The sequence below is a fragment of the Leopardus geoffroyi genome, chromosome X (assembly GCF_018350155.1).
Source record: "Leopardus geoffroyi isolate Oge1 chromosome X, O.geoffroyi_Oge1_pat1.0, whole genome shotgun sequence".
Classification (NCBI taxonomy): Eukaryota; Metazoa; Chordata; class Mammalia; order Carnivora; family Felidae; genus Leopardus; species Leopardus geoffroyi.
In genome coordinates, this window is record NC_059343.1 from 108,113,461 (window position 1) to 108,139,763 (window position 26,303).

The window sequence follows — 26,303 nt, forward strand, 5'->3', positions numbered from 1 at the left end:
TTCCATGAAGTTTGAATGTGAATATCTCTGACTTATGGGAGCTTTACCCAGAACTCTAGATTTCTGTTGGAGCAATAGGTCCCAAAGTTGGTTTTCTTTACACATTAGTCATCACTGGCCCAACCCTCCTTCTTAAACTGTCTACTGGCCACGCCTATCCTCTTGAGGACAGATTCAGGGCCAGGCTTCAAGAAGAATATTTTCCGGCTCTTTCATTTCTTAAAATCATAATTGCTTCCAGGTCACCAGACAATGTGAACCAAAAGTAGCCTGGGAGAGTACTACCAGATTTAGTTTAAGTGAGACCTTCTTAATCTTGAACTTCTAATTTATTGGCTAGATAGTAAGAGTCCAACCATGAACAAATGGGAAAGGTTTCATGCTATGTGTAAAGGGCCTGGTTGTATCCTGTATGTTGTTCTGCACATAAGGGGTCTTTGGCCACAAAGGAAGCTACATGATTCTGAGGAACTTGTTCACTGGACAAACACCCTGTCTGGCCATTTTTAAGGTTAATGTTTTACCAAGGTAAAAGACATTTTGTCAGATAGATGCTGTATTACCTCCTTTCGTGTCCTTCTCTTCCTCATATGCACAATGACCATACTTTTGCTTGTAGTTGTTGTGAAATCTGCTTGTTTTGGCATCTTCATTTCAAAACAGAACAGAAAATGTCTACCCAATCTGTAAAATCTTCTTTGAGATTTTAGTGCTGCCTATCCCCCGTTACCAGCTCCCCCAAACCCTGACTTGGATTATAATTTGATGTTCTTCCCCTTTTGATAACATATTCTCTCTAAACTTTTTAAAATGTCTGTGTTAAGTGCTTCCCCACAGTGTTTCAGTTTGGCCCATGATGGTGAAATATTTCAGGTTCCCCTATTTCATTTTTTCTTTTGGTTGTTTTATTCTGTGGGCCTCTCTGTTATGCCTTTCACACCTGCCCTTGTCTTCTGGCGGTTATTTTTTTCTTTTGAATTTTTGGTGGGGGGAAGCTCTCTGCCTCATTATGGTTTGTCTTCTACTCCCTGCTTGCCCTCAGCTTAGCTGCTATTTTCACCATTTTAAAGTTATTGTTCTCCTATTAGTCCATTTTCTCTTTGGTTTCCCCTGTTTTGTAATGTAGTGATTATGTCTGACTGCCTCCTCTCTGCTGTCCACTTGCCGGATTCATGCCCTTGGATCTTGGTCAGCCCTCCTTAAGTGTGCATCGGTATGCCTGCTTAATCAAAACATTGTATTTATTTATTTTTTCAGCCCCACTATCACTTTGGGTTGGCAGAGCATGTGCTCTTCTTTGTTCTCACTCTGAATTGGATGTGTCTTTTGAGTTTTCCCCCCCAAAGTAGGGATTGCTCACTGTGGTCCCACTGCCTTGCAGGCAGTGACCGGCATTTGATTCTGGGGCCATGCAGCTGTTCATTTCTTAACAATTACATGGTTGCGGTATCTGGGAAAATCCTTTGAGGTATTTCATATCCTTGTGCCTGTGCTTCCCGGGTCACATCGGGATTACCAGGTTTCTTCCAAGTTCCTTTTAGGAACTTTGCCTTTAGCCTTTGATGTGATGGTTCCCATCACAGAGAGCAAGACACACAGATTGAGAATGCACACCACACACGAATGCAGGCTTTGTAAGCAAAAGCAAGTCGGTACACAAGTGTGTATGCCAGCGGAACCTACCAAGGGTGGTGTGTGTAAGGTTTTTCTGTTTTGCTCACCTCTCTTGAAAAGCAGTGTACGGTGGAGTGGTTACTAATTTGATTGGACATGGTAATGATGAAACGACACCCTGGGCCTACCAGATCAGAATCTCCAGGGCTGAGACTAATGAATCTGTATTTTGAACAAGCTCTTTGGTGATTCCGACTTGGGAAACATTGGTGTACATTGGCCATCTGGACTCCTCCGGTCCTGTGGACATTGACGCCATCAGTGCCTCTTTGGAAGTTCCCTTTGCTTACTCTCTGGCTCCGGAGGACCAATTTTGCCTTCTTGTGTAGACCACTTAGCTCACTGCCCTCTTGCCCTTGCTTTCTGCCTCTCCCCTCCCCTCCTCCGCAAAGGCTACAGTTAATAGCAGCGGTATGCCTTACATAGGAAGAGGGGCTGAGGAATTCATAACAGAAGAGTGGGAAGCCAAGAGTTAAGCAAATATTCTGTCTTCTGGATCTCATGAAAATAGGGGTGCCTTTAGGTAGTCCTAAAATGTGTGATATTATCTGGTAATTATTTTGTTTTTTTCTTGGTTTTCTTGTTGTTATTTTTGCTTTGAGGGGTCTAAAAACTCCTTTATCTAGGTGATGATATTTTATGTGTTGTGTTTTCAAATGCCAGGCCTCATTCTCCCCTCTGATTTCTGTCCCAGGCACTACAAACTACTAATCCCCTCTAAATAGAACAAAAATAAACCCAAGAGTGAAAAAGCAGTGGTGACTTGACTTATATCTGCTGCCTACAGATATTCAGATAGGCACTAAACTCAAACTTTGTGTTAAAATTCATCTTGTGGCAAGTGTAACCCCTTTCATTGCCTGATTTATTCTAATGCTTCATAGGGAGAAAAGATTTTTAAAAAGTACCTGGTGTGTCAGTCAACGGGCTGAGCTGTTGTTTCTTAAACTGGGATATTCCAAGTTAGTCTAAGAAAAAGTCACAACTTGATTGACCAGGATGTTCAGGGATGGGATGGGATCCTGGTGAACTGATATGAAGCAGACAGTCCATCCATTTGTCTTACCCCTCGTTGAAATCTTTCTAAAATCATGCGTTAACCCACATAGCTGTCTTAGGAATGTTAAGGATAGTTTTTAGAAAAAGGTAAAATCATGAGTCTTATATAGATGTAAAAATGAACATGTGTTAAAGATTTTATTTTACTCATTAATCAGCCAGGGAACCAGACAGATGTTCTAGCTGGTTCAGAGAAAAAGTCCAAAAGCACAAATTTATATGGAGTAAAGGAATTGAATTGCAAATGGAGGCAAAACTGGTTTTTCCACAATGGGGAGGGAAGTCACTCCAAACTCTATGGGACAATACAGAGTTTGCATATCCATCAGTTACCTGCAATTTACAGAGGGGCAAAACAACTCAAAGACAATGGACTATGCTGGAATCATGCTGCTGCAAACGACGTGCTATAGGTAATGCATAGTGTTTTCACTGAAGTCCAGCCTTCTTTCCTATAGTAACTAAGCACAAGGGACACCTTTGGGGGGGTTGATTTTCCTTGTAATTTCTCAAGGTCATCACCTCAATTCTCCTCCAGGATTCACTTCCATATAACACTCATTTACTGAAGTACTTACTATATGTAAGACATTGCAGAGGAACCAGAGACAGAAAAGAGGATATTTCTTACCTTGAGTAGCTTGATTGGTAGGGGAGACAGACATGCCATACCCCCAAATAACCACACTGCAGAGAAGAGTAAGAATCAGTGCTGTGGGAGAGGTAGGAATACAATGTTTGAGGAGAACCAGAGAGGGAAGGGTTAACTGACCAGGGGCTGGGGCTTGGGAGATGACATGATGACATTTAAGCCAGGCTTTGAGGGGTGACACAGAGAGGAGGAGGGGCACAGGATAGGCCATTGCAGGGTGAGGAAGCAGCAAAGTCCTGAAACTGGATGGTCTGTTCAGGGAAGGGTCAGGAGCTGGGACAGCGAGGCGGCAGGGAAACAGCAGGATGTGGCCAAAGAGGAGACCAGAGGAGGTTTGAGGCCAGGTCTTGGAGGGCCTGGAATGCTGTGCTAAGAAATTTGGGCTTGATTCTGAAGACAGGAAAGCTATTGAAAGCTTTTGAGGAGGGCGGGGGCAACATGATCGAACTGGTGCTTCAGAAGATGAATTGATTGTAGAATCAAGAAATTGGAGGCAGAGGGACCAGTTAAGGGGCTATTGTAATATTCTGGGTGAGAGATGATAGAGGGCCTGCATCAGGGTGGTGGCAAGAGGGGCAGGAGAGGATGGAGATGGCATTATTAAGGCTTGACTCCTGATTGGCTGTGGGCAGCCGAGGGGAGGGGGCGAGGGAGAGGAGTTGAAGACGACACTGCTGAAATTTCCAGGCTGGGGGATAGTGGTGCCATTAACTAAGATAGGAAACACGCTGGGCGTGGGGGGTGGGGAGCAGGTTTATGGGAACAGATAATGAGTTCGGTTTGAGACACATTGAGTTTGAGGGGCTCGGTGGACATCCAATTAACAGCAAGTTGCTGGCAGCTGGAAATTCTGGTCTGGGTCTAAGGAGAGAGGTCAGGGATAGAGATACAGATTTGGGAGTCTTTGGTGCAGGAAGGGGAGAATTGCAACTGGGGGAGCTCAGGAGCTAGAGAGGAGAAGGAGCAGGGTACACACACACACACACACACACACACACACACACACACACAGGTGGAGTGGGGGAGAACCAAGGAGAGCCAGACTGAGCTAGAGAGACAGAAAGAGACATAAGAGAGATAGAGGGAGACAGATGGGGGGGACTGAAGGCCGAGGTGAGGACAACGAGTAGAAGGGAGGGGGATGCAGGGGGAGGGAGGAAGGGAAGGAGGAGGAGAGGGAGAAGAGACGGGATCCCAAGGGAGAAATGAGGATGAGGGGAGCAAGGAAGAAGGTGGAGGAGTGCAGATTGTGCCAAGAGAGATTGGAAAGGGGAAAGAGAAGCAGGGAAGAGGTAAAGAGAGAGACAGATGGGAGAATAACAGGGGGAAGAGGGAGGTGAGAATGAGTGATAGAGGGGAATAGGAAAGAGAAATTGAGAGGGAATGGAGAAGAGAGAGAGAGAAGGGGGTAGGGAGAGAGAGAGGGAAGGAAGGGGAAGAGATGGGGGCTCACAGGGGTGAGGAGAGACCAGGCAAGATGAGGGCTGGGTTTCTGGGGTGGGTAGAGAGAGAGAAGAGCCTGGAGAAGCCATCAGGCACTGGGTCAGGAAAGCCAAGAGTGGGGCAAGTACAAAGAAAGCAAGGGCAGAAGTATCCTGCGCCACAGACATGGGGAGGGTGAGGACCAGGATGAGAATGGGAGGCTGTGGCTCTGCTGTCCTTGTACTGCCTGTCTCCCTTGCTTGGAGACTCTGCTGTACCAGCCACCTGGCCTCCTGGCTCTTTCTTGATCTTATCATGTAGCCTCCTGCCCTAGGACCTTTGCATAGATTGTTCCCTCTGCCTGGAATGCTCTTCCCCCAGATATCCACATGGCTCACCCCTTTGCTTCCTTCAGGATGTTTAAACGTCTCCTCAGCAAGACATATGCTGATTACCTACTTACAGAGTGTAGCCCATTCTGCGCCCCGCCCCCGCCCCACCTCTGTCACCATGGCCCTTAGCTTGTGTTATATACCACCTTATACTATAACAGGAATCATTTCACATGTGTATTGTCCATTTCATCCCACTAGAATACACGTTTCATGAAGGCAGTGATTTCGGTGTTGTTAGGTAGTTGTTGAATCCCCAGTACCGAGGACAGTGCTGGCATACAGTAGGAGCTCAGTAAATATTTGTTGAATGGATAAGTGCTATTGTGTTGAATGTGGACAGTCTCTGAAAATTATATAAAGAATTAATGAAACAAACCCCTGATGTGACTGTATTTTAGTGATTTACTTCTTGGCAAAGTGGAGAACAGAAAATTCTGATCACTGGAGGGTTCTGTTCAGTTGAGCTTTGATGAAGAAGACTTTAGCTAATAAGTTAATTCAAGAGTTTAAGGGTCTTAAGACAAGCTCATTGGGTAAACATAAACCTCTTTTTCTTGATGCCTCATTTTCTCTAGAAGGGTGAATTGGCTGTGCAGTGGTTGTCAACAGCGACAGCTGGACGTTAGCTGCTGAAGGGGGTGGTAGGTCATGGGGATGACAAGACCTATAGAAAGGGACAAGGACAGAAATGTATGGTTTTTTCACAGACCGTTGTTTTTTGTTTGTTTACTTGTTTGTGGCCAGAGTACAAGGGGTATTGCATCTGATTTTTAGGGAACTTTAAACCAGCTTAGATATACGTGTTATATCTGTATAACTCCCAAGTGGAAATCAGAATAGAGTATTTTTGAAGGGCTTATAAAGAAAGCGTGTGCTTCCTCTGGAGAACTTAAATTGGTACATCACTCAAATACTTCAGTACCCGTGGATTTAGAGAGGTTTGAGAAAAAGATCCCCAGTAGTCTTTCAACGCATTGTTCATATATGGGAACAACCCTCTAATTGCAGTTGGTTGGGCTAAATGTGTGTGAAAAAATATACTGTCATCTCGTTTGTCTGGAATAGATTGAATTTCCTTGAACACTCAGGCATATCTGTCTTTAAGATAATTTAAAAATCACTCTAGGTGATTAACAGCATCCTCGTCTCCATCCTGAAACCTATGGATTCCTGGAAAGCTGGTGCACCCTCATCCCCATTTGGACCTTAATTTTCCTTAGCAGGCTGCCTTGTGGGAAAGACTGCTTTAATGTTTTGGTACCATAATTGCCTTTATTTAAATGTTTCCTTGTTAAAGGTGGTTAAAGCAGCTGTCCCTGTTACGAGTTTTGATTTTTCGGAGTTCTTTTTTCCCAGGGGGAGAGGCCACAGCAGGTCCTATCTGGTGGTGAGTGGCTGTCATGATCTCGACAGCACCACTCTACAGCGGCGTGCACAACTGGACCAGTTCTGACCGGATTCGCATGTGTGGCATCAACGAGGAGAGGTGAGGAGGCTGGGAAGGTAGCTGTTGCTGGCTTCCAGTGAGCGGTACCTACTCACCAGAGGGACAGCTGCAGCACTCCCTGGGAGGGACCCTGGGGAAGAGGCTTTGGTTGCTAATTTTCCTGAGATGGGATGGGGCTGGGACTGTGTCAGTTGGCTGCCTTGTCATGACGTTCCTGTTCAGATGAAGGTGAGGAGGCCAGCAGATGACCTTTGTCCAACTAACATTTGTCTACTCATTAAGAACTGTCAGATTGTGGAGTGAGGGGAAGCTCAGACGATTGCAATTTTTATTTGCTGCATCCATGTTCGGTGCTCAAGGATACGCATAAGATATTTTTGGTCCTTGATCTAAGCCTGGAAGAAAGACAGTTTTATTATTCAGCTGTATACTGGGAACTGTTAGTGGGTATTCTGGTGATCAGCGCTTTCCTGCCTCATGAGGCTAATGATGATTCGCAGTGAGATCCTTATGAAGTATCTCAGGAAGATCAAACGGCTTAATGTAGTTGTCATACGAAATTGAGAATTGGTGATACGTGTTTGTCTTAAATTTTCTGTTCACCAAAATGTTTGGTTGACCAAACTATGCCCTTTACTGATCACTCTCCATAGGAAGGACACTCAAAAGGGCCTTCAGATTTTATATTTGACTTTTGTGACCCTGGGACAAAGACAGAGACGTGTGATAGTTGCAATGCCTCTCTCATTTTTAGAAAAGCAAGGCTTGCTGGTGTTTAGCTGTTGTTTCAATCCATCAACTGTTTAAATCCAAATACATCAGGGGCTCCTGGGTGGCTCAGTCGGTTAAGCGACCGACTTCGGCTCAGGTCATGATCTCACAGTCTGTGAGTTCGAGCCCCACGTCGGGCTCTGTGCTGACAGCTCAGAGCCTGGAGCCTGCTTCAGATTCTGTGTCTCCCTCTCTCTCTGACCCTCCCTCATTCATGCTCTGTCTCTCTCTGTCTCAAAAATAGATAAACATTAAAAAAAAAATCCAAATACATCAGATCAATCCCCTAGAATAAAGAACAATATGGCTTTTCCTAGGATTCAAATCTGGTGTCTTCTTGGGTAAATCTTGGGAATGTGTGCAATGGGTGTGTGTGCATGTGGGGGAATGTTGGTAATTTCGAAGGGTAAAGGAATGGACGTCTTTGTGTGTATCTTCTTTTTTCTTCTGCTCTTAACAGAACTATATACTTGTCTTAGGTTCAGGTTAGGAGAATAGACCTTTTTATTTTTTTTTAAAGCCATTAGTGCCTAATAGTTTAATGTTCTCTATGCTGAGGAACAAGTTAGAGATGGACTTAAAAGGAATTTAATTTTAGAATATAAGTCAGGACTAAGGAAAATAAGACAAAATCCCTCTCAGATCTGCATTAGAAAGATATTTTCCTTTGGGTGTGAAGTATGTCCTTAGATACTTACTAAGAGATGAACTGGGGGAAGGACGGTGGTGGTATCGATTTGTATAAGCATTCACTGGCAACTCGTTATAAGTAGTTCAGCCTTGGAGGCAGAGATTTGGACTACAGCCTTTAAAAATCAGTGGACAAGTTACCTTGCTTCACTGTCCATGCTAAATCCCTGCTGAGAAAGGAACAGGAAGTGAGTCCCAAACCTGACTTTCCCTCTTTATGGACCTTTCTTGGGATGTTACATTACCAAATATGCCTAGTGGTTAAGATGACCTTTTAAGCATTGTCACTTCTGATCTCATCTACCCTTTACTGTCACCTTTCTCTACAGTCTAGGCCATGCTACAGCTGATTTCCAAAATGGTATCCCACCTTATTTAAAAATCATCTTCCTCAGCCCTTTACAAATGGTAGAACTTAGAAATTTTGGGTGTAAAGCTGCACGTGGGGGCTAACTCTTAAAATTGCTTGAGAAACCTGACCAGCTTCATCAGATGCAGTTGAGGACTGTGAGAACAGGGGCAGGGCCCTTCTGGGAGCCCCAGACGGCTGACTCTAGTCAAACCTCTGGCTGACTCTCTGTTTTCTTGCTCACTTGCTTTCTGTCTTGTATCCATTCATTCCTTCATTCAACAAACATTTATTAAATCCAGCAAGAGCAAACCAACAGTCATGGGACACTGATGGTGAGTGCTATAGAGAGGCATGTACAGGTCCTGTGGGAGTCTAGATGCAAGAATGGCAGACTTCCTGGGGGAATAAGGGAGGGCTTCCCAGAGGCAGTGACATCTGGGCAGGGGCTTGAGGGATGAGTAGGAGTTTGAGGTGAGGGTTGATATTTCCCACATGGTGTGTTTCAGGAAGACCCTGGCTAGAATGCAGGTGGTCTTGGGGTGTGCTGGGACTCAGGCAGGGAAAGTCTGCAGGGGATAGAATCTAAGGGGCCTGATGTGTATGGTGTGGTCAGGGCCCAGTGGGAACTGAAAAAGATCTGGTTGGACAGTGGTGCTAACCCTTAATAGTTAGGAAAACAGCCCTGAAAGGTTATGGCCATTTCTGGTTTAAGTTCAACAGAGCCTTAAGCACAATCGCCCAGGGACATCTCTGTTGGGAAGAAATGGTGGGATTGATTTTCAGTCCTGATTGAAGCCTGCTTTGACCCCTGCCCCCTCCTCCCTGCTGCCTGTACTCTCCTAACCTTGCCTGGTTGACCCACTTCTCTTTGTGCACCCCTCCCCTGCAAGCTATTCCTGTCCCAGGCTCTTCTCTCCATGGAGCGATTTAATGTTTGCTTAGCTTTGCACACCCCTCTCCTCTGAGGATTTGAAACGTGGCCACACAACATTTTCCCAGAGCCTCAGGGACTGGTACTCAGGCATGGGTATGGCTGGAGTGGCCAGGACTGCTGCTTCCACTGCCGCTGCCACCCCCAGAGTCTCTGGGCTTGCAGGCTGGCTCTGCTGGTGTCTGGTGGCTGTCTTTGAGGGCGGGGTTCCTGCATTCAAGGTGATTTTATTCGGGGGTGGGAGTCCAGCAAGGGCAGGGGGTTGATATGCAGCTAGATCCCCTTTGTTTGGTTGGGAGCCTCTGCAGGTGGGGTCCCCAGCCCCTCAGGTGGGGTTGGCAAGGGGGAGGGCAATGCTGCTTGTTTCCCTTTGCCACCGTCCTCCTTCCAAAACCATCACTGGCCAGTCCAGTTGGAATATGCTTCTCCCTGGCCCAAGGCTGGGAGTATAGGCCTTGCTTTTCTGGTCTCCCAGGAGCTGATGTCAAAGTATGTTTTCCCTTTCCCCCAGGGCCCCCTTCCTCCCCTTCCTCGAGACCCCTGACTGCATCTCCAGCCCTTGCCTGTCCTTACACTCATTTCTGTTTGTCACCAGCAGTCATTGCCAGCAGTGGAACCCTCCCACTTCTGCCAGCCTAGTTACGTTTTAATGGGACCAGACAGACATTTCCCCCTGGTTAGCCCCTTCTGGAGCCCTGAAACAATGGGAAGAGGACTGTGGTGATCTCCCTTGCCTTTTTAGCTTCTCTTGTCCCAGGTACAATTTTGGAGTCCATCACCAGTGCCCTGTTCCAGTGAGAGGGAGGGAGTTAGCAGGACCCTCCCCATTTTTGTGGGGGTTGGCTACAGGCTCCCTGACTGTCCTAGGCTAGGGTGGCTGGTGAGGCAGATGCTGGCTTCTTCCTGGGCTGTTGGAGAGCTAAGGGCAAAGACGCAAGGTGGCCCACCTCCCCAGAGGCACACAGAGCGTTCCTGTGCTTTTCCCCATTGGAGCTGTGCCATAGCACTTCTGTTGGAGCTTTATTCTTGCACCCAGACCTTCCACTCAGCCACTCACCTGGGCTCTTGCCCCATTAGTGTCTTCCCTAGGGCAGAGAGTGACTCTCCTCAAAAAACTAAATTTCTAGTGGGTATTTGTCCTGTCTTGAACTTCACCTTGTAGTCTTAAGTTTATTTTAAGAGAGAAAGAGAAGCCCAATCAGGCTGCTTGCTGTCAGCTCAGAGCCCACTGTGGGGCTCGATCTCATGAACCATGACATCATGGTCCGAGCCGAAACCAAGAGTCAGATGCTTAACTGACTGAGCCACCCACGTGCCCCTATTTTCTAAGATTCTTATTCAAAATCTACAGAAGACTTTTTGAGTAGATTGGAGTTCAGTTAGGTTTTTCTCCTTTGGGACTGAGCTCTCTGGTGTTCAGCCCTTTCCTTTGCAATATACCAACTTGAATTTGGAGTCTGTGGCCTTGCAGGCCACCCTTTGGGATGAGAGTGGATGAAGGAGGAGTGGGGAGCTGGCAGGCATGGCGTGCAGGCAAGGATAGAAATGTAAGAGGGCAGGCGCTGGCTGGAGTTTGGTGGTGCTTTAGAAAAGGGGAAGAGGTGCCCCAGAGGGAAAGAAGTCATGCCCTTGAAATGCCCCTCAGCACCCAGTGACCTGGTGGCCTCGAATCAGTATCATTACGCGCCCTAATAAATGTGTATCTGCTCTAGGCAACCCCATCGGATGAATAGGTGATGATTCAAATTTAGAACATGACACACAATGGAGGTGGTTATTTGTTTTAGAAAAGGATTACCCTTATGATACCAGCAGCCAACTTCCCTTATAGACTTAAAATAAGAGTGTACTTAACAGAAAACTGGTTTGCATGCCTTTTGAGATCTTCTGTGATTCATCTCTCCCCTTTTGGCAATGCCCAGTACATGCCGGACGATCACCTTGATGGGTAAGCTCTGGGGACAAAGCAAAGGTGCTGGGCTGTCCTCCACACTCCTGGTGAGAGCCCCAGAAAAAAAGGATACATAGCCCAAAGAGGGGAGTCTAGTCAGATTGGGCTCCTTTACAAGAATTTGCAAAGCTGGGCATGCAGGCTCCGGCTTGTGACTTCAACCCCTCCAGTTGCTTGTAATGTCCTCCCAGCCACCAAGAGAAGTAGGACAGGAAGGTTTTATGGGAACCCAGGCAGGCAGGAGGTGTTCTGCCGAAGGTGGTGTTGGCCCAAAGGCTAGGCCTCATGGCTCTTCTCTGGTTGTGTCTCCCATGCTAGAAGAGCACCTCTTTCTGATGAGGAGTCCACGACAGGTGACTGCCAGCGGTTTGGATCTCAGGAGTTTTGTGTCAGCAGCAGTTTTTCCAAGGTAAGGGGCCATGTGAAGCCACATGTCGCCCGCCAAAGGGTGGAGCCAAACTGCCCCGGGCAACGTGCCCAGTCTGCCATCCCAAGAAGGGGGGCAGGAAGGAACAGGGTATTTCCCAGGACTTGCCGTATGTGAGACAGAAATTGGCCAGCTGCTCTTTGCCTCTGCCGAGACCCGGTTGGTCGAGTTGCAAAGAGGACCAGCAGTCGCTTCTCCCGGGCCTCGGGACACTTGCGCCATCCACAGAGAGCTAGCTAAGACGGGCACGCTGCTCTGTCGTTGCAGGTGGAGCTCACAGCAGTTGGAAGTGGCAGCAATGCCCGGGGGGCAGACCCAGATGGCAATGCAGCAGAAAAACTTGGGCACAAGTCAGAAGACAAGCCTGACGACCCCCAGCCAAAAATGGACTATGCTGGGAGCGTGGCAGAGGCTGAGGGCCTATTGGTGCCACTGAGCAGCCCCGGAGACGGGCTCAAGCTTACCACTTCCGACAGTGCCGACGCTGCCAACAGCAGGGCTGACTGCTCCTGGGCTCCCCTCGGCACCCAAATGAGCAAACAAACAGACTGCTCAGCAGCTGGGGTGAAGGCTTTGGACTCTCGGCACGGTGTTGGGGAGAAGAATACTTTCATTCTGGCAACTCTGGGGACCGGAGTCCCTGTGGAGGGAACCCTGCCTCTGGTCCCCACTAACTTTAGTCCGCTGCCAGCCCCCATCTGCCCCCCCGCTCCCAGTTCAGCTTCCGTCCCCCCGTCTGTTCCAGATCCATTCCAGGTTCCCCTCTCTGTCCCCACCCCGGTGCCCCACTCTGGGCTTGTTCCCGTCCAGGTCGCCACCTCAGTTCCAGCCCCGTCCCCTCCCTTAGCACCAGTCCCAGCTCTGGCTCCAGCGCCGCCATCGGTGCCCACACTCATCTCTGATTCGAACCCCCTTTCGGTTTCAGCCTCTGTCTTGGTGCCTGTGCCAGCTTCTGCTCCCCCCTCAGGTCCGGTCCCCCTGTCGGCTCCAGCCCCTACCCCCCTCTCGGTCCCAGTTTCGGCTCCTCCCTTGGCTCTGATCCAGGCCCCTGTGCCCCCATCAGCTCCAACCCTGGTCCTCACGCCTGTCCCCACTCCAGTTCTGGCCCCCATGCCGGCGTCCACACCTCCGGCAGCTCCCGCCCCTCCGTCGGTGCCGATGCCCACCCCAACCCCATCTTCTGGCCCACCCTCCACCCCCACCCTCATCCCTGCCTTTGCTCCCACGCCAGTGCCTGCGCCCACCCCAGCCCCAATATTCACTCCAGCCCCCACGCCCATGCCGGCCGCCACACCGGCTGCCATTCCCACCTCTGCACCAATCCCAGCCTCCTTTAGTTTGAGCCGAGTATGTTTTCCTGCAGCTCAGGCACCAGCTATGCAAAAAGTACCCCTGTCCTTTCAGCCAGGGACAGTACTGACCCCGAGCCAGCCGCTGGTATATATCCCACCTCCGAGCTGTGGGCAGCCGCTCAGTATGGCCACGCTGCCAACCACTCTGGGAGTCTCCTCCACTCTCACACTCCCTGTCCTGCCTTCATACCTTCAGGACAGGTGTCTCCCTGGTGTGCTGGCCTCCCCAGAGCTACGGTCTTACCCATATGCATTTTCTGTTGCCCGGCCTCTGACTTCAGATTCCAAGCTCGTCTCTCTGGAGGTGAACAGGCTTCCTTGTGCTTCCCCATCCAGCAGCACCAGCACCCAGTCTGCACCCGATGGGGTCCCCGGGCCTTTGGCAGATACTTCCCTCTCTACTGCTTCTGCCAAGGTGCTTCCAACCCCACAGCCTTTGCTGCCAGCCCCCAGCGTGAGCTCAGCCCCGCCACACCCTGCCAAGATGACAGGTGGTGCCGAGCAGCAAACAGAAGGGACTTCCGTCACCTTCTCTCCCCTCAAGTCACCTCCACAGCTGGAGCGAGAGATGGCATCTCCACCTGAGTGCAGTGAGATGCCCCTCGACCTGTCCTCCAAGTCCAACCGCCAGAAGCTTCCATTGCCCAACCAACGCAAGACACCTCCCATGCCCGTATTGACCCCTGTGCACACCAGCAGCAAGGCCCTCCTCTCCACAGTTTTGTCTAGGTCTCAGCGCACAGCCCAGGCTGCCGGTAGCAATGTCACCTCCTGCCTGGGCTCTACTTCCTCGCCTTTTGTCATCTTTCCCGACATCGTGAGGAACGGGGACCCAAGCACCTGGGTGAAGAACTCGACTGCGCTGATCAGCACCATTCCTGGCACCTATGTGGGAGTGGCCAACCCAGTGCCTGCATCCCTGCTGCTGAACAAAGACCCTAACTTGGGCCTCAACCGAGACCCCCGCCATCTCCCCAAGCAGGAGCCCATCTCCATCATTGATCAAGGAGAACCCAAGAGCACTGGTGCCCCCTGTGGCAAGAAGGGCAGCCAGGCTGGGACTGAGGGACAGTCAAGCACAGTCAAACGTTACACGCCAGCCCGCATTGCCCCCGGGCTGCCGGGGTGCCAAACCAAGGAGCTCTCTCTGTGGAAGCCCACGGGGCCAGCAAATATTTACCCACGGTGTTCAGTTAATGGGAAACCCACCAGCACCCAGGTCCTGCCTGTTGGCTGGTCACCATACCACCAAACGTCTCTGCTTTCCATTGGCATTTCCAGTGCTGGGCAGCTGACGCCCAGTCAGGGGGTGCCCATCAGGCCCACCAGCGTTGTTTCTGAGTTTTCTGGTGTGTCACCTCTCAGCCCCAGTGAAGCTGTGCATGGACTTCCAGAGGGGCAGCCACGGCCTGGAGGCCCCTTTGCTCCAGAGCAGGACACTGGCACAAAGAACAAAACTTGCCGGATTGCTGCCAAGCCTTACGAAGAACAAGTCAACCCTGTCCTCCTGACTCTCAGCCCTCAGACAGGGACCTTGGCACTGTCTGTCCAGCCTAGCAGTGGGGACATAAAAGTGAATCAGGGGCCTGAGGAATCCGAGAGCCACCTCTGTCCTGACAGCACTCCTAAGATGGAAGGTCCCCAGGGGGCTTGTGGCCTGAAGCTGGCAGGAGATACGAAGCCTAAAAACCAAGTGCTGGCCACCTACATGTCCCACGAGCTGGTCCTGGCCACCCCCCAGAACCTGCACAAGATGCCCGAGCTGCCTTTGCTACCTCATGACAGCCGCCCCAAGGAGCTCATCATGGATGTGGTCCCGAGCAGCAAGAGGGGCTCCGGCACAGAGCTTTCACAGCTTGGAAGTCAGGTGGACCTGGGGCGGGTGAAAATGGAGAAGGTGGATGGTGACGTCGTCTTCAATTTAGCCACCTGCTTCCGCACCGATGGCCTCCCAGCAGCTCCCCAGAGGGGCCAAGCTGAAGTTCGGAATAAGGCTGGGCAGGCTCGAGTGAAACAGGAAAGCATGGGTGTCTTTGCCTGCAAGAACAAGTGGCAGCCAGACTCAGTGGTGACCGATGGGGTGACCGAATCTCTGCCGCCCAAGAAGATGAAGTTTGGCAAAGAGAAGGATGCTGAGGAGCAGCAGCCACAAACCAAGGTCATAGTCCGGAGTTCCCATGGACCCAAGGTGAGTTCTGGGCTGAGGTCAAGGGCAGGGCCGGGACACCAGAGGTCTGCTTTGTCCTGCAGATGTCAGCCTCCCATGGCAGTGTTCTTGAGAAGCTCTGTGAACTGAAGGCTTGTGTAAAGGCTTGGAAGGCTTGTGTAAAGTGAATAATGACCTGCTGTCCCCTTTCTAAGTCACACTTTCCATATATGGTGTTTTAGTGTCAGGAGGGGCTGGCTTGTATTTTATAGGATGTGGGAAATGATTTGGTCCCCGAGGCCAGGGAAGCCATTGTCCCACATGAGGTTGGAGAGCAGGAGAAGGGATTGATGAGGAAAATCAATTGATAACAGGCTCTTCCACACATAACCATTCTTCCTTTTCCTTTTCTGAGATGACTGCTGGCCTTGAGAACTAGAGATTCTCAAGGGGAGGGAAGGGGCCTTGGACAGAGTTGTTCTCTGAACCGTTGGGGGTGCCTGCTTAGGATTAGGCTGGGAGTTTTGTGGCGCCGGAGCCAATTCCAATTCAGCTTCTGGGCTCATCTGCCAGTTTCCTACCTGCCCAGTGCTTGGTGGGAGGGGCAGCTTCAGGTTTCAACCCATCGGGAATGTGGTTTGCAAGGCAGGTGGGTGTCTGCTTCTGGGTTCTTCATGGTGGCAGGGTTCTAGGCAAAAAGATGGGTCAAGACGATTCCATTTCAATCCAGTGGTACTCCAGAGGGGATCCAAAGGCTGCTGGTGATCCAGGGAAATTCTTGAAGCACTTGAAGATAAGGCTTCTCAAAAATATGGAGCAATTTGGGGCGCCTGGGTGGCGCAGTCGGTTAAGCGTCCGACTTCAGCCAGGTCACGATCTCGCGGTCCGTGAGTTCGAGCCCCGCGTCGGGCTCTGGGCTGATGGCTCAGAGCCTGGTGCCTGTTTCCGATTCTGTGTCTCCCTCTCTCTCTGCCCCTCCCCCGTTCATGCTCTGTCTCTCTCTGTCCCAAAAATAAATAAACATTGAAAAAAAAAATTAAAAAAAAAATATGGAGCAATTTAAGGGTGCCTGGCTGGCTCAGTCAGAAGACCATGTGACTCTGGATTTCAGGATCAGGAGTTCGAGCTCCACGTTGGATGTACAGATTATTTAAATGAATAAATAAACTTTTAAAAAAATATGGAGTGATTTCAAGCTATGTTAAGAAGCCTTCAAACTGAATGTTGATACACACTAATGAACAGATTTCTAGCCAGAGTGCCATTAATTTGGGTTTGTGGCAGAAGCTCTTAGTCTTTTTTGGACCATAAAGCATTTTGAGAAGCTGCTAAGACCCTGTTCACAGAAAATGACCTCGGAATTTTGCCAGTAATTTCAAGTTCTTGGACCCATCCCCTCCACAAAGCCAGCCCATGGGCTCTAAATTAAGAACCCCAGGGATAGAGCTTAGGTGGGTTTTCTCAGTGACTTCACAACCACTTCTGTGTGGCAAACATGCCAAGTAGGAACACAGGTCATGACATAGTAGAGCATATGTATAGCATTTACTCAGGTAGCTGTGATTTGCCCTTGGTAGTAATAAGAAGAAGAATTTAGGGACACCTGGGTAGCTTAGTCGGTTAAGTGTCCAACTCTTGATTTTGGCTCAGGTCATGATCTCACAGTTGGTGAGATTGAGACCTATGTCAGACTCCACACTGAGAGCGCAGATCCTGCTTGGGATTCTTCCTCTCCCTTTCTCTGTGCCCCTCCCCTGCTCATGTGTGTGTGCTCCCTCGCTCTCTTTCTTTCTCTCTCTTTCTCTCTCTCTCTCTCTCAAAGTAAATAAATAAAAGTTTAAAAAAGAACATTAGGGGTACCTGGGTGGCTTAGTTGGTTAAATGTCTGGACTTCAGCTCAGGTCATGATCTCACAGCTTGTGAGTTCCAGCCCCACGTCTGGCTCTGTGCTGACAGCTCAAGAACCTGGAGTCTGCTTCAGGTTCTGTGTCTCTCTTTCTCTCTCTGCCCCTTTCTCTCTCTCTCTCTCTCTCTCTCTCTCTCTCTCTCTCTCTCAAAAATAAATAAACATTAAAATATTTTAAAATGTTATTAAAAAAAGAACAGTAATTCTTGTCATTATATGTACTATACACAACATACCAAATGCTTTCTACAGATGTCATCTAACTTAGTCCTTACAATAACCCTATGAGGTGAATGCTATACCCAATTTATAGATAGGAACATGAAGGAAACAGACTGAATGGGTAAGTTACCCAAAATGACACAGCTACTAATTGGTAGAGCTAGAACTCAAACTCCAGTCATTGGCTCCAAAGTTCATGTTCATCTTAAGCTCTGCCACACTATCTTCTCTCCTTATGTGTAACTGTTTCACTAACCATTGGCAAGTGTTTGTTGAGTGATTGCTACATGCCAGTCCCTCCCAGGCACTGAGCTACATCTTCAGGAGGGTGGTGCAGCTTTTTGGTGAGGAGTATAGTTTCTGGAACCAGGCACAGTGCCCGAGTTTAAGTCTTGGTCCTACTTTTCCCTAACTATGTGGTTTCAGTCAAATGACTTAATTTCTCTGGCCCTCAGTTTCTTCATCTGTACAATGAGACAATAATAGTATGTCCTTATAGGGCTGTGTAAAGATTAAATGAGGTGATGTTCTGAAATATCCAGAATAGGCAAATTTATAGGGACAGAAAGTAGAATAGTGGTTGTCTAAGGTTGGAGGAGATGGGGAAATGGGTATGGGGTTTCCATTTGGGGTAATGAAAAAGCTCTGGAACTAGGTGATGGTTACATGACTCTGTGACTACTAAAAACCATTGAATTGTAAACTTAATCAAATGAATTGTATGATATATCTGAATAAATTACCTGTCAATAATGTTGTTGTTAAAAAAAAAAAAAGAGTAAATGAGGTGACATATTTGAATGCTTAGAACAGTGCCTAGCACATAGTAAGTAAGTGTTCGGTAAGTGTTTGTGGATGCTATTGTTATTGTTAGTGTTACCAACAAAATAGATATGGCTCCTGCTCTCATGGAGCTTATGTCTTGCAAGAGACCTGATGACAGGCTGGCACTGCCCCTGACTATATTAGATGAATAGTTCATTGGGCCCACTGACAGATACCCAGGACAGAGAATAAAGTTACAAGATCCGGGGCCTTGTAGCAGCCCTTAGCAGCTTCCTATAATGATTTATGAAACTTCCACTTTGAGGGGAGAGTAAATAGCTCAGATCTTTATTTTCTTGTCTTCCATTTTCCTGAAAAAGAAACTGTTGATAAGCAAAGTAAGATCAGGGCTTAATTCAAAACAGCCCCTGTCAGGGTATGGCTGAGAATTAGAATAGTGTCCTGTCTCCTATACCACCTGCCCTAGGGCCTCATGGAATTCTGAAGGGCTGGCTGAATCATCAGCAAAGGAAGAGTTCTGCTTCATCTGGTGCTGGGTGTATTTTATTGTTTTCTCATCTTTTGGAAAATTCTTTGGAAAACCTTTCAAAACTCTGTTAACCAGAACATTCATCTTACACGGTCTCCCCATCCACCCAATTTTTTGCCTAAGTTGGAGCATGCAGTGTGTTTTTACTCTCAGTGCTGCCCTTGCAGAACTTACAGACAGAAATCCTTTCTAGATGTTCTGTTTTACTTGTTTTTGTCTGTCTTAGGAAATAAAAGTTAATGGTCTGCACTTGAAAGAGCCAGCTAAAAATGATATTCAGAAATAAATAGGACATGTTCAGATTTATGTGCATTTAACTTTATTCCCCCTGACTTAAAGTGATCTTTCTCTGGCCATTCCTAAAGGTGAGATTTTAAGCCAACAGTTCCCCATCTTTCTCTTTCCTCCCCAGTTCTTTTTTGTCCTAGCACATTGGTTTGTAGGAACTAGCAGCAAGCAAAAGGGGGAAACTGAGACTTGACTTTTTAGCTCAGCCCTCTGCTGAGTAAGAAGCAGGAGTAGTTCGCTGGGTAGTAGGAGTCCCGGGAATTTGATGGGGAATGGTGACTCCCTGATGCTGGAGAATTGAGACACCCCCCAACACCGCAGAAAATGTTCTATTGATAAGACATCTGCCATCCCCGTAGCTGGAGCTATACAGTAATAACCTTCTAGAAGGTGGCATGTGAGTTGGCTTGGGGGAAAACAACCCTTGCTTTCTTCCTAGGGCCTGCTTTCGTTGTTAAAACGTTTTGCTTATTCCGCACTCCCTGGATGCTAGAATACTGGAAATCCCTACCTTGCCCTATTTCTTGTTTGGTGGCATGGAGAGACCTCAAAGCTTATGAGGATATGTGGCTCTGTTAGGCTGAGAGAGTCCTTGCGCTGTGTAAGCATGGCCATTGTGCCTATCGGAGAGAGCGGGCTGAGCAGAAAGAGTGGAGGACATGAGCAGGGAGGGAGAAGAGCAAGAGCTGCTGTGGAGAGGCCCAGGTGGGAGCCAAGAGCCCTAGGCCCCAGTCCCAGTTCCACCACTTTCTCACTGCAGGCACAAATGAGCTAATTTGTAGATTTGCCTGCTAAGTGGCAGTCACACCTGGGTCTGTGTGTTGCCCTGGACAAATTCGTGTAACGTCTTGTCTTGGAGCCTCAGTTTCCTTGTCTGTTCAATGGGGATGATATTAGCTTCTCAGTTTGGGGTTGTCAGGAAAATCAGATCAAATAACAGAGAAGAGAACATTTTGAGATTTTGAAAGTGCTGCAGAGTGTAAAGTGGCATTATTAATACTGCCTCGGCCTTTTCATTGTCTTCCATGAGTATGGGGAGATTTGAATTGCTCCCGTGTCATGCCTTTCTTCTTGTCTTCGTTGAGTCTATTTTCTGGTATTAATTTACACATGCAAATAGACCATTTTTCTTGAGTCGGCCTGGGCTAAGAAATTGTTTTCAGTTGTTGGTAATAGTACCATTCGCATTGAAGTTATTTGACCAATGTAGTCAGTCACCCATCTTGCCGAAGAGGCATTTTTGTTTTCTGCCTGTCTCTATTGCGGTTTGGATGGACCTCACTTTTTTGCACCTTTCAAACTGACTTCAGGTGTTAATCCTGCTTATGAATGCAGACTCTGTAGACCTGTAAATACGATGGGGTGTGGATATCTATGGGGATTAGCTACGGCACTGGATTCAGTCCAGAAAAGCCTCTTTAGCCCACTGTGGAAGGCAGCAGGCGGCCCCTTCCCCTGGCCCCCACCTGGGCAGCTCATGTCCATGTGTCCGACAGGGCACAGGACTTCCCATTGGGAAAGCTTTCTTAAGAAGCGAAACTGACCTCAGACCTGACTCTCTCTGCCTTTCCACAGTGCCGGAAGCCACCTAGTGACCCCCAGGAACCCACCAAGAAGAGCCCCAGGGGGGCTTCAGATTCAGGAAAAGAGCACAATAGAGTCAGGGTAAAGCACAAGCACCGGAAGCCAACAAAGCCGGATTCCCAGTCTCCAGGAAAACGAGCCGATGGCCATGAGGAAGGTAGGCTCCACAGGTCCTGGCCCCCTGGGCTGAGCTGCAGAGGGCTCCCTGGGGCAGGTCGGTGGTGGTGGGGGGGGGGGGTGGCGGATGGCTCTGGACTGCCCGGGAAAGTCCAGGGAAAGACTCCCTTGCTATGGAAGGGTGATGTAATTTACGCCTCTGAAATCAGAGGCAAGGGCGAAGGGAAAAGGGGCTTATTCTATTCCCCCTGGTGACTAGAATAAAGTACACTCTGAGGACCAAAGAAGTTGGTTTTCAGACAGACAAAAGTCAGTCATACAATAGAGTAGCCAACCCATTACTCTGCAACAGGTCTAGGCTTAGAGAAGAAATGGGGTTCATGAAGATTGAGACCGAAACAGCTGGAGGGAGGTTCATTACACCTTTTTCTCTACCTTTGGCATATTTGACAACTCCCATTATACAAATTTTAAAATTAATACCTAGCTAGCTAGCCAGAAGGGTTTATGGAAATCCTAAACCCTTTACTTAGGGACACACAGGATGTTTGGAATATGGAAGCAGGTACTTGACTTGTACGCTCTGCCACTTCTAGTTTCTTGGTGCCCTCATGAGAGAGAGCTGCCCAAGTAGTGCCACGGGCAGTAGCATGTTTCCATGGCCTTGCCTGTCTGACATGACCGCCTCTTCCTAGTCTGTTCTTCTATAGGAGTGTTCCTTTGTCCACTGTTCCCTGCTCCCATCTTCCTGCCTCGCTCAGTCCTCTAAGATCCATTGAGGTTGCCCTTCTCTGGCACCTGCTCCAGCTCACTATAACTTCATGGAGGTATAGCAGCCCCGTAGTCATGCAGGCAGGCAGACCTTCAACTTTCTGGCATGCTGGCAAATCGATTCTGTACACAGCCTTTTTTGGTGTCAGCAAAAATGACCCAACTCCCAGTTTTCAGACACCACTGGGAAGTGCTCCTTCTCTAAGAGATGTACATAGGTGATAGCATAAGGGGAGCTAACAAATGTGACCAGGAAAAACACACAATCCCCCCACCTTGATTTTTCATCTGAGCCCCTCAGGGGTGCTTTCAGTACTTTGACTCTGATTGTGATATTTCTGCCTTCTCCCCTGAAACCACACATCACTCCAGGTTCCTTGGAGAAGAAAGCAAAGAGCAGTTTCCGTGACTTCATCCCCGTTGTTCTGAGCACACGGACGCGCAGTCAGTCTGGTGAGTGAGTCTGAAGCTGTGGCCCATATTGGCATTTCTCTGAAAAAAGAGGTAGAAATCTGGTGGAATGATTTCACCACTGGCCCAGGTGGAGAGTTGGGAATTTGGTTCACTGTGCTAAGATGCCCTGCTCCTTGCAGGGACAAGAAAGCCCAGGGTGGGGAGGGGGAGCATTGCCCACGATTTTAGGACTGTTTGCTTAGCTTTTCCAAATGGGATTTGACATCTCTGTTGGCAGCCGATGATGGAAAGAGGAAAGGCCTGTGTTGCTCAGGAAGACTGACCCACTCCACGCTTGGGCCTCTCATGAGTAGTGGAGCCAGTCTCAGGCACGGACATAGAACCTTTGGGCTTATTGCCCTATGCGACAGGCGTCAACAAAATTGGAAATGGTCATTGAGTTATCAGGGCCGGTAGAATCACATTTGGTCCCTGAATTTGTATTCAGCGTCTAAAAGAAGATAGCTGTTTCTAACTACCACTGTTGTCTGCTAGCCTCCATGTTGGTTCGTAGCCCTGGAAGTGGTTGCCCCGGTTCACCCATATTTCCATGCAAAGTGGATAGAATGGGAAAGCAGGGCACAGTGTAAACTCATCTATCTGACATTCTATTAACTGGCACTCAGCACATGGAGAACGCAGTGATAATTGGGGCTCATAATGACGGCCTGGAGGCCTCGCAAAATCCTGAAGTGTCTTCTGAATCATCAAAGAGTGATTACATTATGCCCAGTCCCGTTTTACTGTTAAACACATTGTACTGTATTTGATTCTTTGGAAATTGGTGATCTCTGTGTGATCTCTATGGTGATTCTGTATTAACCAGAATATTAGATTAACCAGAACACTTCGTTCCCTGCCTGGTCTGTATATGGAAAGTTTGCTGGATATTTGCTGTCTTTGAGCGGTCTGCCTGACTTGGAGCTTTGGTTAAGGGCTGCTTTCTTTGCCTCAAACCATTTCTTTCTTCTGCTCACCTCGCTTGTGTTTGGGGATTGTCGAGTTAATAGCGAGTCTTTGGGAGAAAGATGATGGTGTCTCAGCTGTTTCTGAAGAAGATCGTCAGATCTGCTGTTGTGCTAAAACCAAGCCAATTTAGGGTTATACTTTTGTTGTTAGTAAAGTTGAAGGAAGGAGTGGGGATGAAAATGGTCTCTCACCAAGGGGGTGGGGTGGGGGAGGACAGGAAAGGTACCCTCATGCTGGGGTGGTCAGGGATGAACCTGCTCAGTGGTGAGGAACAGCTGCAGTGGGGAGGGGGGTGGGCAGGGAGAGAGCTCCACCCCTGGACTCTTGGCCACTCAATAGGAGGTGGGGTCAATGTAAGGGAAGAGGGCCTGGCTGAGGAGTATCTGGGTGGGACTAACCCAGGCTGTATCACAGGAAAGGGACTCCTTGCTTTGCTTTTCCTGAGACTCTTCTTTTGTGATGATTCTGCTTATCCAGGGTGGCTCTGTCAGAGAGATTGGTGGTCACATAGCGGGCAGGGGCGGGGGTGCCATGCCGATCTGCCCTCCCTTACCTGTCACTGAACCCTAATTTCCCAAAGGGCAGGGACCTGTGGCCCCCTCCTGCTCCTCACCTAATGCTTGGTGCCTTGTAAGCACGAAGTAAGAGTTTGTGCAATGAATTAAAGTCACAGCAACATGAATGAGGAAGGGCGTGTGTTTTGGATACTCGATATTTGTGTGGTATGTTGGACTCTGTAAAGTGCTTATGGGTGAATTATCTCATTTGAGCCTCAAAACAGTCCTTTGAGGCCAGTAAGGCAAAGAACAGTGTCCCCGTTTTATAGAGAAGGAAACAGAAGTGAATGAACTTTCCCAGAGCACACAGCTAATAACTGGCAGAGACTGAACTTGAACCCAGACCTTCAAGCTTCTAATCCAGGGCACTTGCTTCGACACCATACTCTTTGTCCTTTGAAGAGGTACCTGACCGTCCTCTGTACATCCCGTCCACAGGAAGCATCTGTAGCTCCTTTGCTGGTATGGCAGACAGTGACATGGGAAGCCAGGAGGTCTTCCCCACAGAGGAGGAAGAAGATGTGACCCCCACCCCAGCTAAGCGTCGAAAGGTGAGAAAGACCCAACGGGACACCCAGTATCGCAGCCACCATGCCCAGGACAAGACTCTCTTGAGCCAGGGCCGCCGGCACCTGTGGCGAGCCCGAGAAATGCCCTGGAGGACAGAGGCTGCCCGGCAAATGTGGGACACCAATGAGGAGGAGGAGGAAGATGAGGAGGAAGGCCTGGTGAAGAGGAAGAAGCGGAGACGACAGAAGAGCCGAAAATATCAGACTGGGGAGTACCTGACGGAGCAAGAAGAAGAGCAGCGGCGAAAAGGGAGAGCAGGTAAGGCTGGCTGGGGGCCGCTGCCCCAGTGAGCTGCTGTCACTCGTCCCCAAACCACAGTGACTTTGGCTTCTGGGGACCCTCGGGCATCCTGGGTGTTCCCACATCTGCATTCTCTTCGCCAGCCAAAAGCCTCTGCACCCCTAGAAACCTGGTGCTATGAGCTCCAGCTGCCAGAGGGGGTCACTCAACTCCAGTCCCCAGGTTTTGGCTTGGAGTTAAGATTGAATGAGTTTGGACTGACCTGCAGGTGAGCAGAGGGCATGAAGGCCCGGGCCCTCCAATTTCGTGTAAAAGTCTGAACCTGTGGGCAAGGCCACAGTGGCATCCTTGGCATGGGACAAGTTGAACCAGGGAGTTCCCGATTGGCTTGAGGGAGCTGGGTCTTGGGAGGCTGGGTTCTCCCTCCTAGAATCCTGGGTTCAAGAAGAAAGAGGCACTCATTGACTGCCTTTCCTGGGATACCTTCAGCCCCTTCACTAAAAAGAAGTACAAAGTTTCCTCAACTTAACAGAAGAACTTCAAGTAGAAGCGGGCACAACATTGCTTTCTCAATTAAAGCTACAAAGGTTATTAAGAGGCAGAGTGAAGCTTTGAGGTGACCTGAGGTGGCATCATTTTTGTTGGACCTGAGTTGGAAAAGCAGGCAGCCCAAGGAGAAAACCAGGCTCTCGTTGGCTACGTCACATGCTATAATATGTAATCATGGACCGTCACCAAGGCTAATATCAGTATGTTCTGCTAAGTACTGTTCCGGCCTATTTCTTTTTTCTTTTTTTTTTTTTTTGCAGGGGTTATGGGTGGGGGTGGGGGGTGGGCCCATTTCTGTAGCGGATTTCCAGATGAGCAAGAAGCATATCTCTGGGTTCCATAAGAACATGTCTGTCTCTCACTGTCTTTCTCTGACTTCTGCCCTTGAAGCAACAACTGATTGTCTCTGATAAGGTATTTATCCTGAGCCGCTGGGAAACATCTACAGTCTCCCTGTTAGTGAACACTGAATACCTGCATTGTGACGGGCAGTAGATTCTGGGTTTACTGTAATGCAAAGGAGGCCAGCAGTCATTTCCGGCTCTGTTTAAGGAGAGATATATACGGTACCATCCCTACACTTCAGAGAGCAATTGAGCTAATTTTCCTCAACTATGTGAGAGAGTGGTGATAATTTTCCCCTTTTCTTGCTGGAGCCGTAAGGAATTGGTCAAGAAAGAGGTGTCAAACCGTTGGTCTCAGCCGCTTGTGTTAGGATGAAGAAGAGCTTTTGTATCACCCAGTCTTCTCAGAGCTGGTTTCCTAGAAGATTGGGTGCTTCTTATGGAACCTATTGGCTTTGGAATCAGAAGGACCTTTGAGGTGATCTGGTCCCATTTTCCACTCAAAGCAGAGATCTCTCTAGCACTGTTGACAATAGCCCTTACTTAAACACCTCTGGGAGTATGAAGAACACCACTTAGCAATGCATCTTATTTGATTTGGGGGCAGCTTTAGTTGTTGGAAAATAGGTCATTCTCCCTCCATGCATGTGTCTAAGGGTGTTGAATGGAGGCTCTTGGCTTTGGCATATGGTTTGGTTACCTTCCTCCAGATCCAATGGTGACCTCTTCAGGAAGGGATTGCCTGGCAAATGTCTCTCTTCTCTGGAAAGCTCTGATTCCTCCTATTACTACCTTTCAGGTTGACATCAGAAGAGAGTCAGGCAGAGGCCAAACTAGACAGGTCCCCTTACTTTTGTCTGAGTCTCATGACCTTCCCTTTTGTTCTGGACTTGGGTATCTCCCATCTTGACCTTCAGAGGGGATAGGAAGAGCCACTTCCACTCACACACCTGCTACTTCCATTCTCCGTTTCTTTCCCGCTACTGTGAGTTTCTTGCCCCACTACAACTGAATAAACTCCAGAGCCCTTCCTGCCCTGGGTAAATGGGTTAAGGGGCTACTGCTTTTCCTGTGGCAGTAAATGCTATAATATGGCTTCCCCATGTTTTTTGAGGTCCTCCCTCATCAGGCACCATTCTCTTCCTTCCT

At 48.6% G+C, this 26,303-nt stretch overlaps 1 protein-coding gene across 8 annotated transcripts in view; it reads left to right on the forward strand.

The window, feature by feature from the left end:
* The window catches only part of BCORL1 (BCL6 corepressor like 1), a 64,616-nt gene that overhangs the window by 12,862 nt on the left and 25,451 nt on the right, over positions 1 to 26,303 (forward strand). For 5 of the 8 annotated variants that reach the window (XM_045473103.1, XM_045473101.1, XM_045473102.1 and 2 more), the window contains 6 exons: positions 6,559 to 6,688; positions 11,663 to 11,753; positions 12,039 to 15,311; positions 20,576 to 20,741; positions 21,845 to 21,925; positions 23,890 to 24,279. In XM_045473103.1, the coding sequence (XP_045329059.1) occupies positions 6,603 to 6,688; positions 11,663 to 11,753; positions 12,039 to 15,311; positions 20,576 to 20,741; positions 21,845 to 21,925; positions 23,890 to 24,279 (4,087 nt within the window). In that variant the 5' untranslated portion in view covers positions 6,559 to 6,602. Of the gene's footprint in view, positions 1 to 1,334; positions 3,147 to 6,558; positions 6,689 to 11,662; positions 11,754 to 12,038; positions 15,312 to 20,575; positions 20,742 to 21,844; positions 21,926 to 23,889; positions 24,280 to 26,303 lie in introns of those variants that run through there. The other 3 variants (XM_045473106.1, XM_045473109.1, XM_045473108.1) reach the window with 3 other exon arrangements.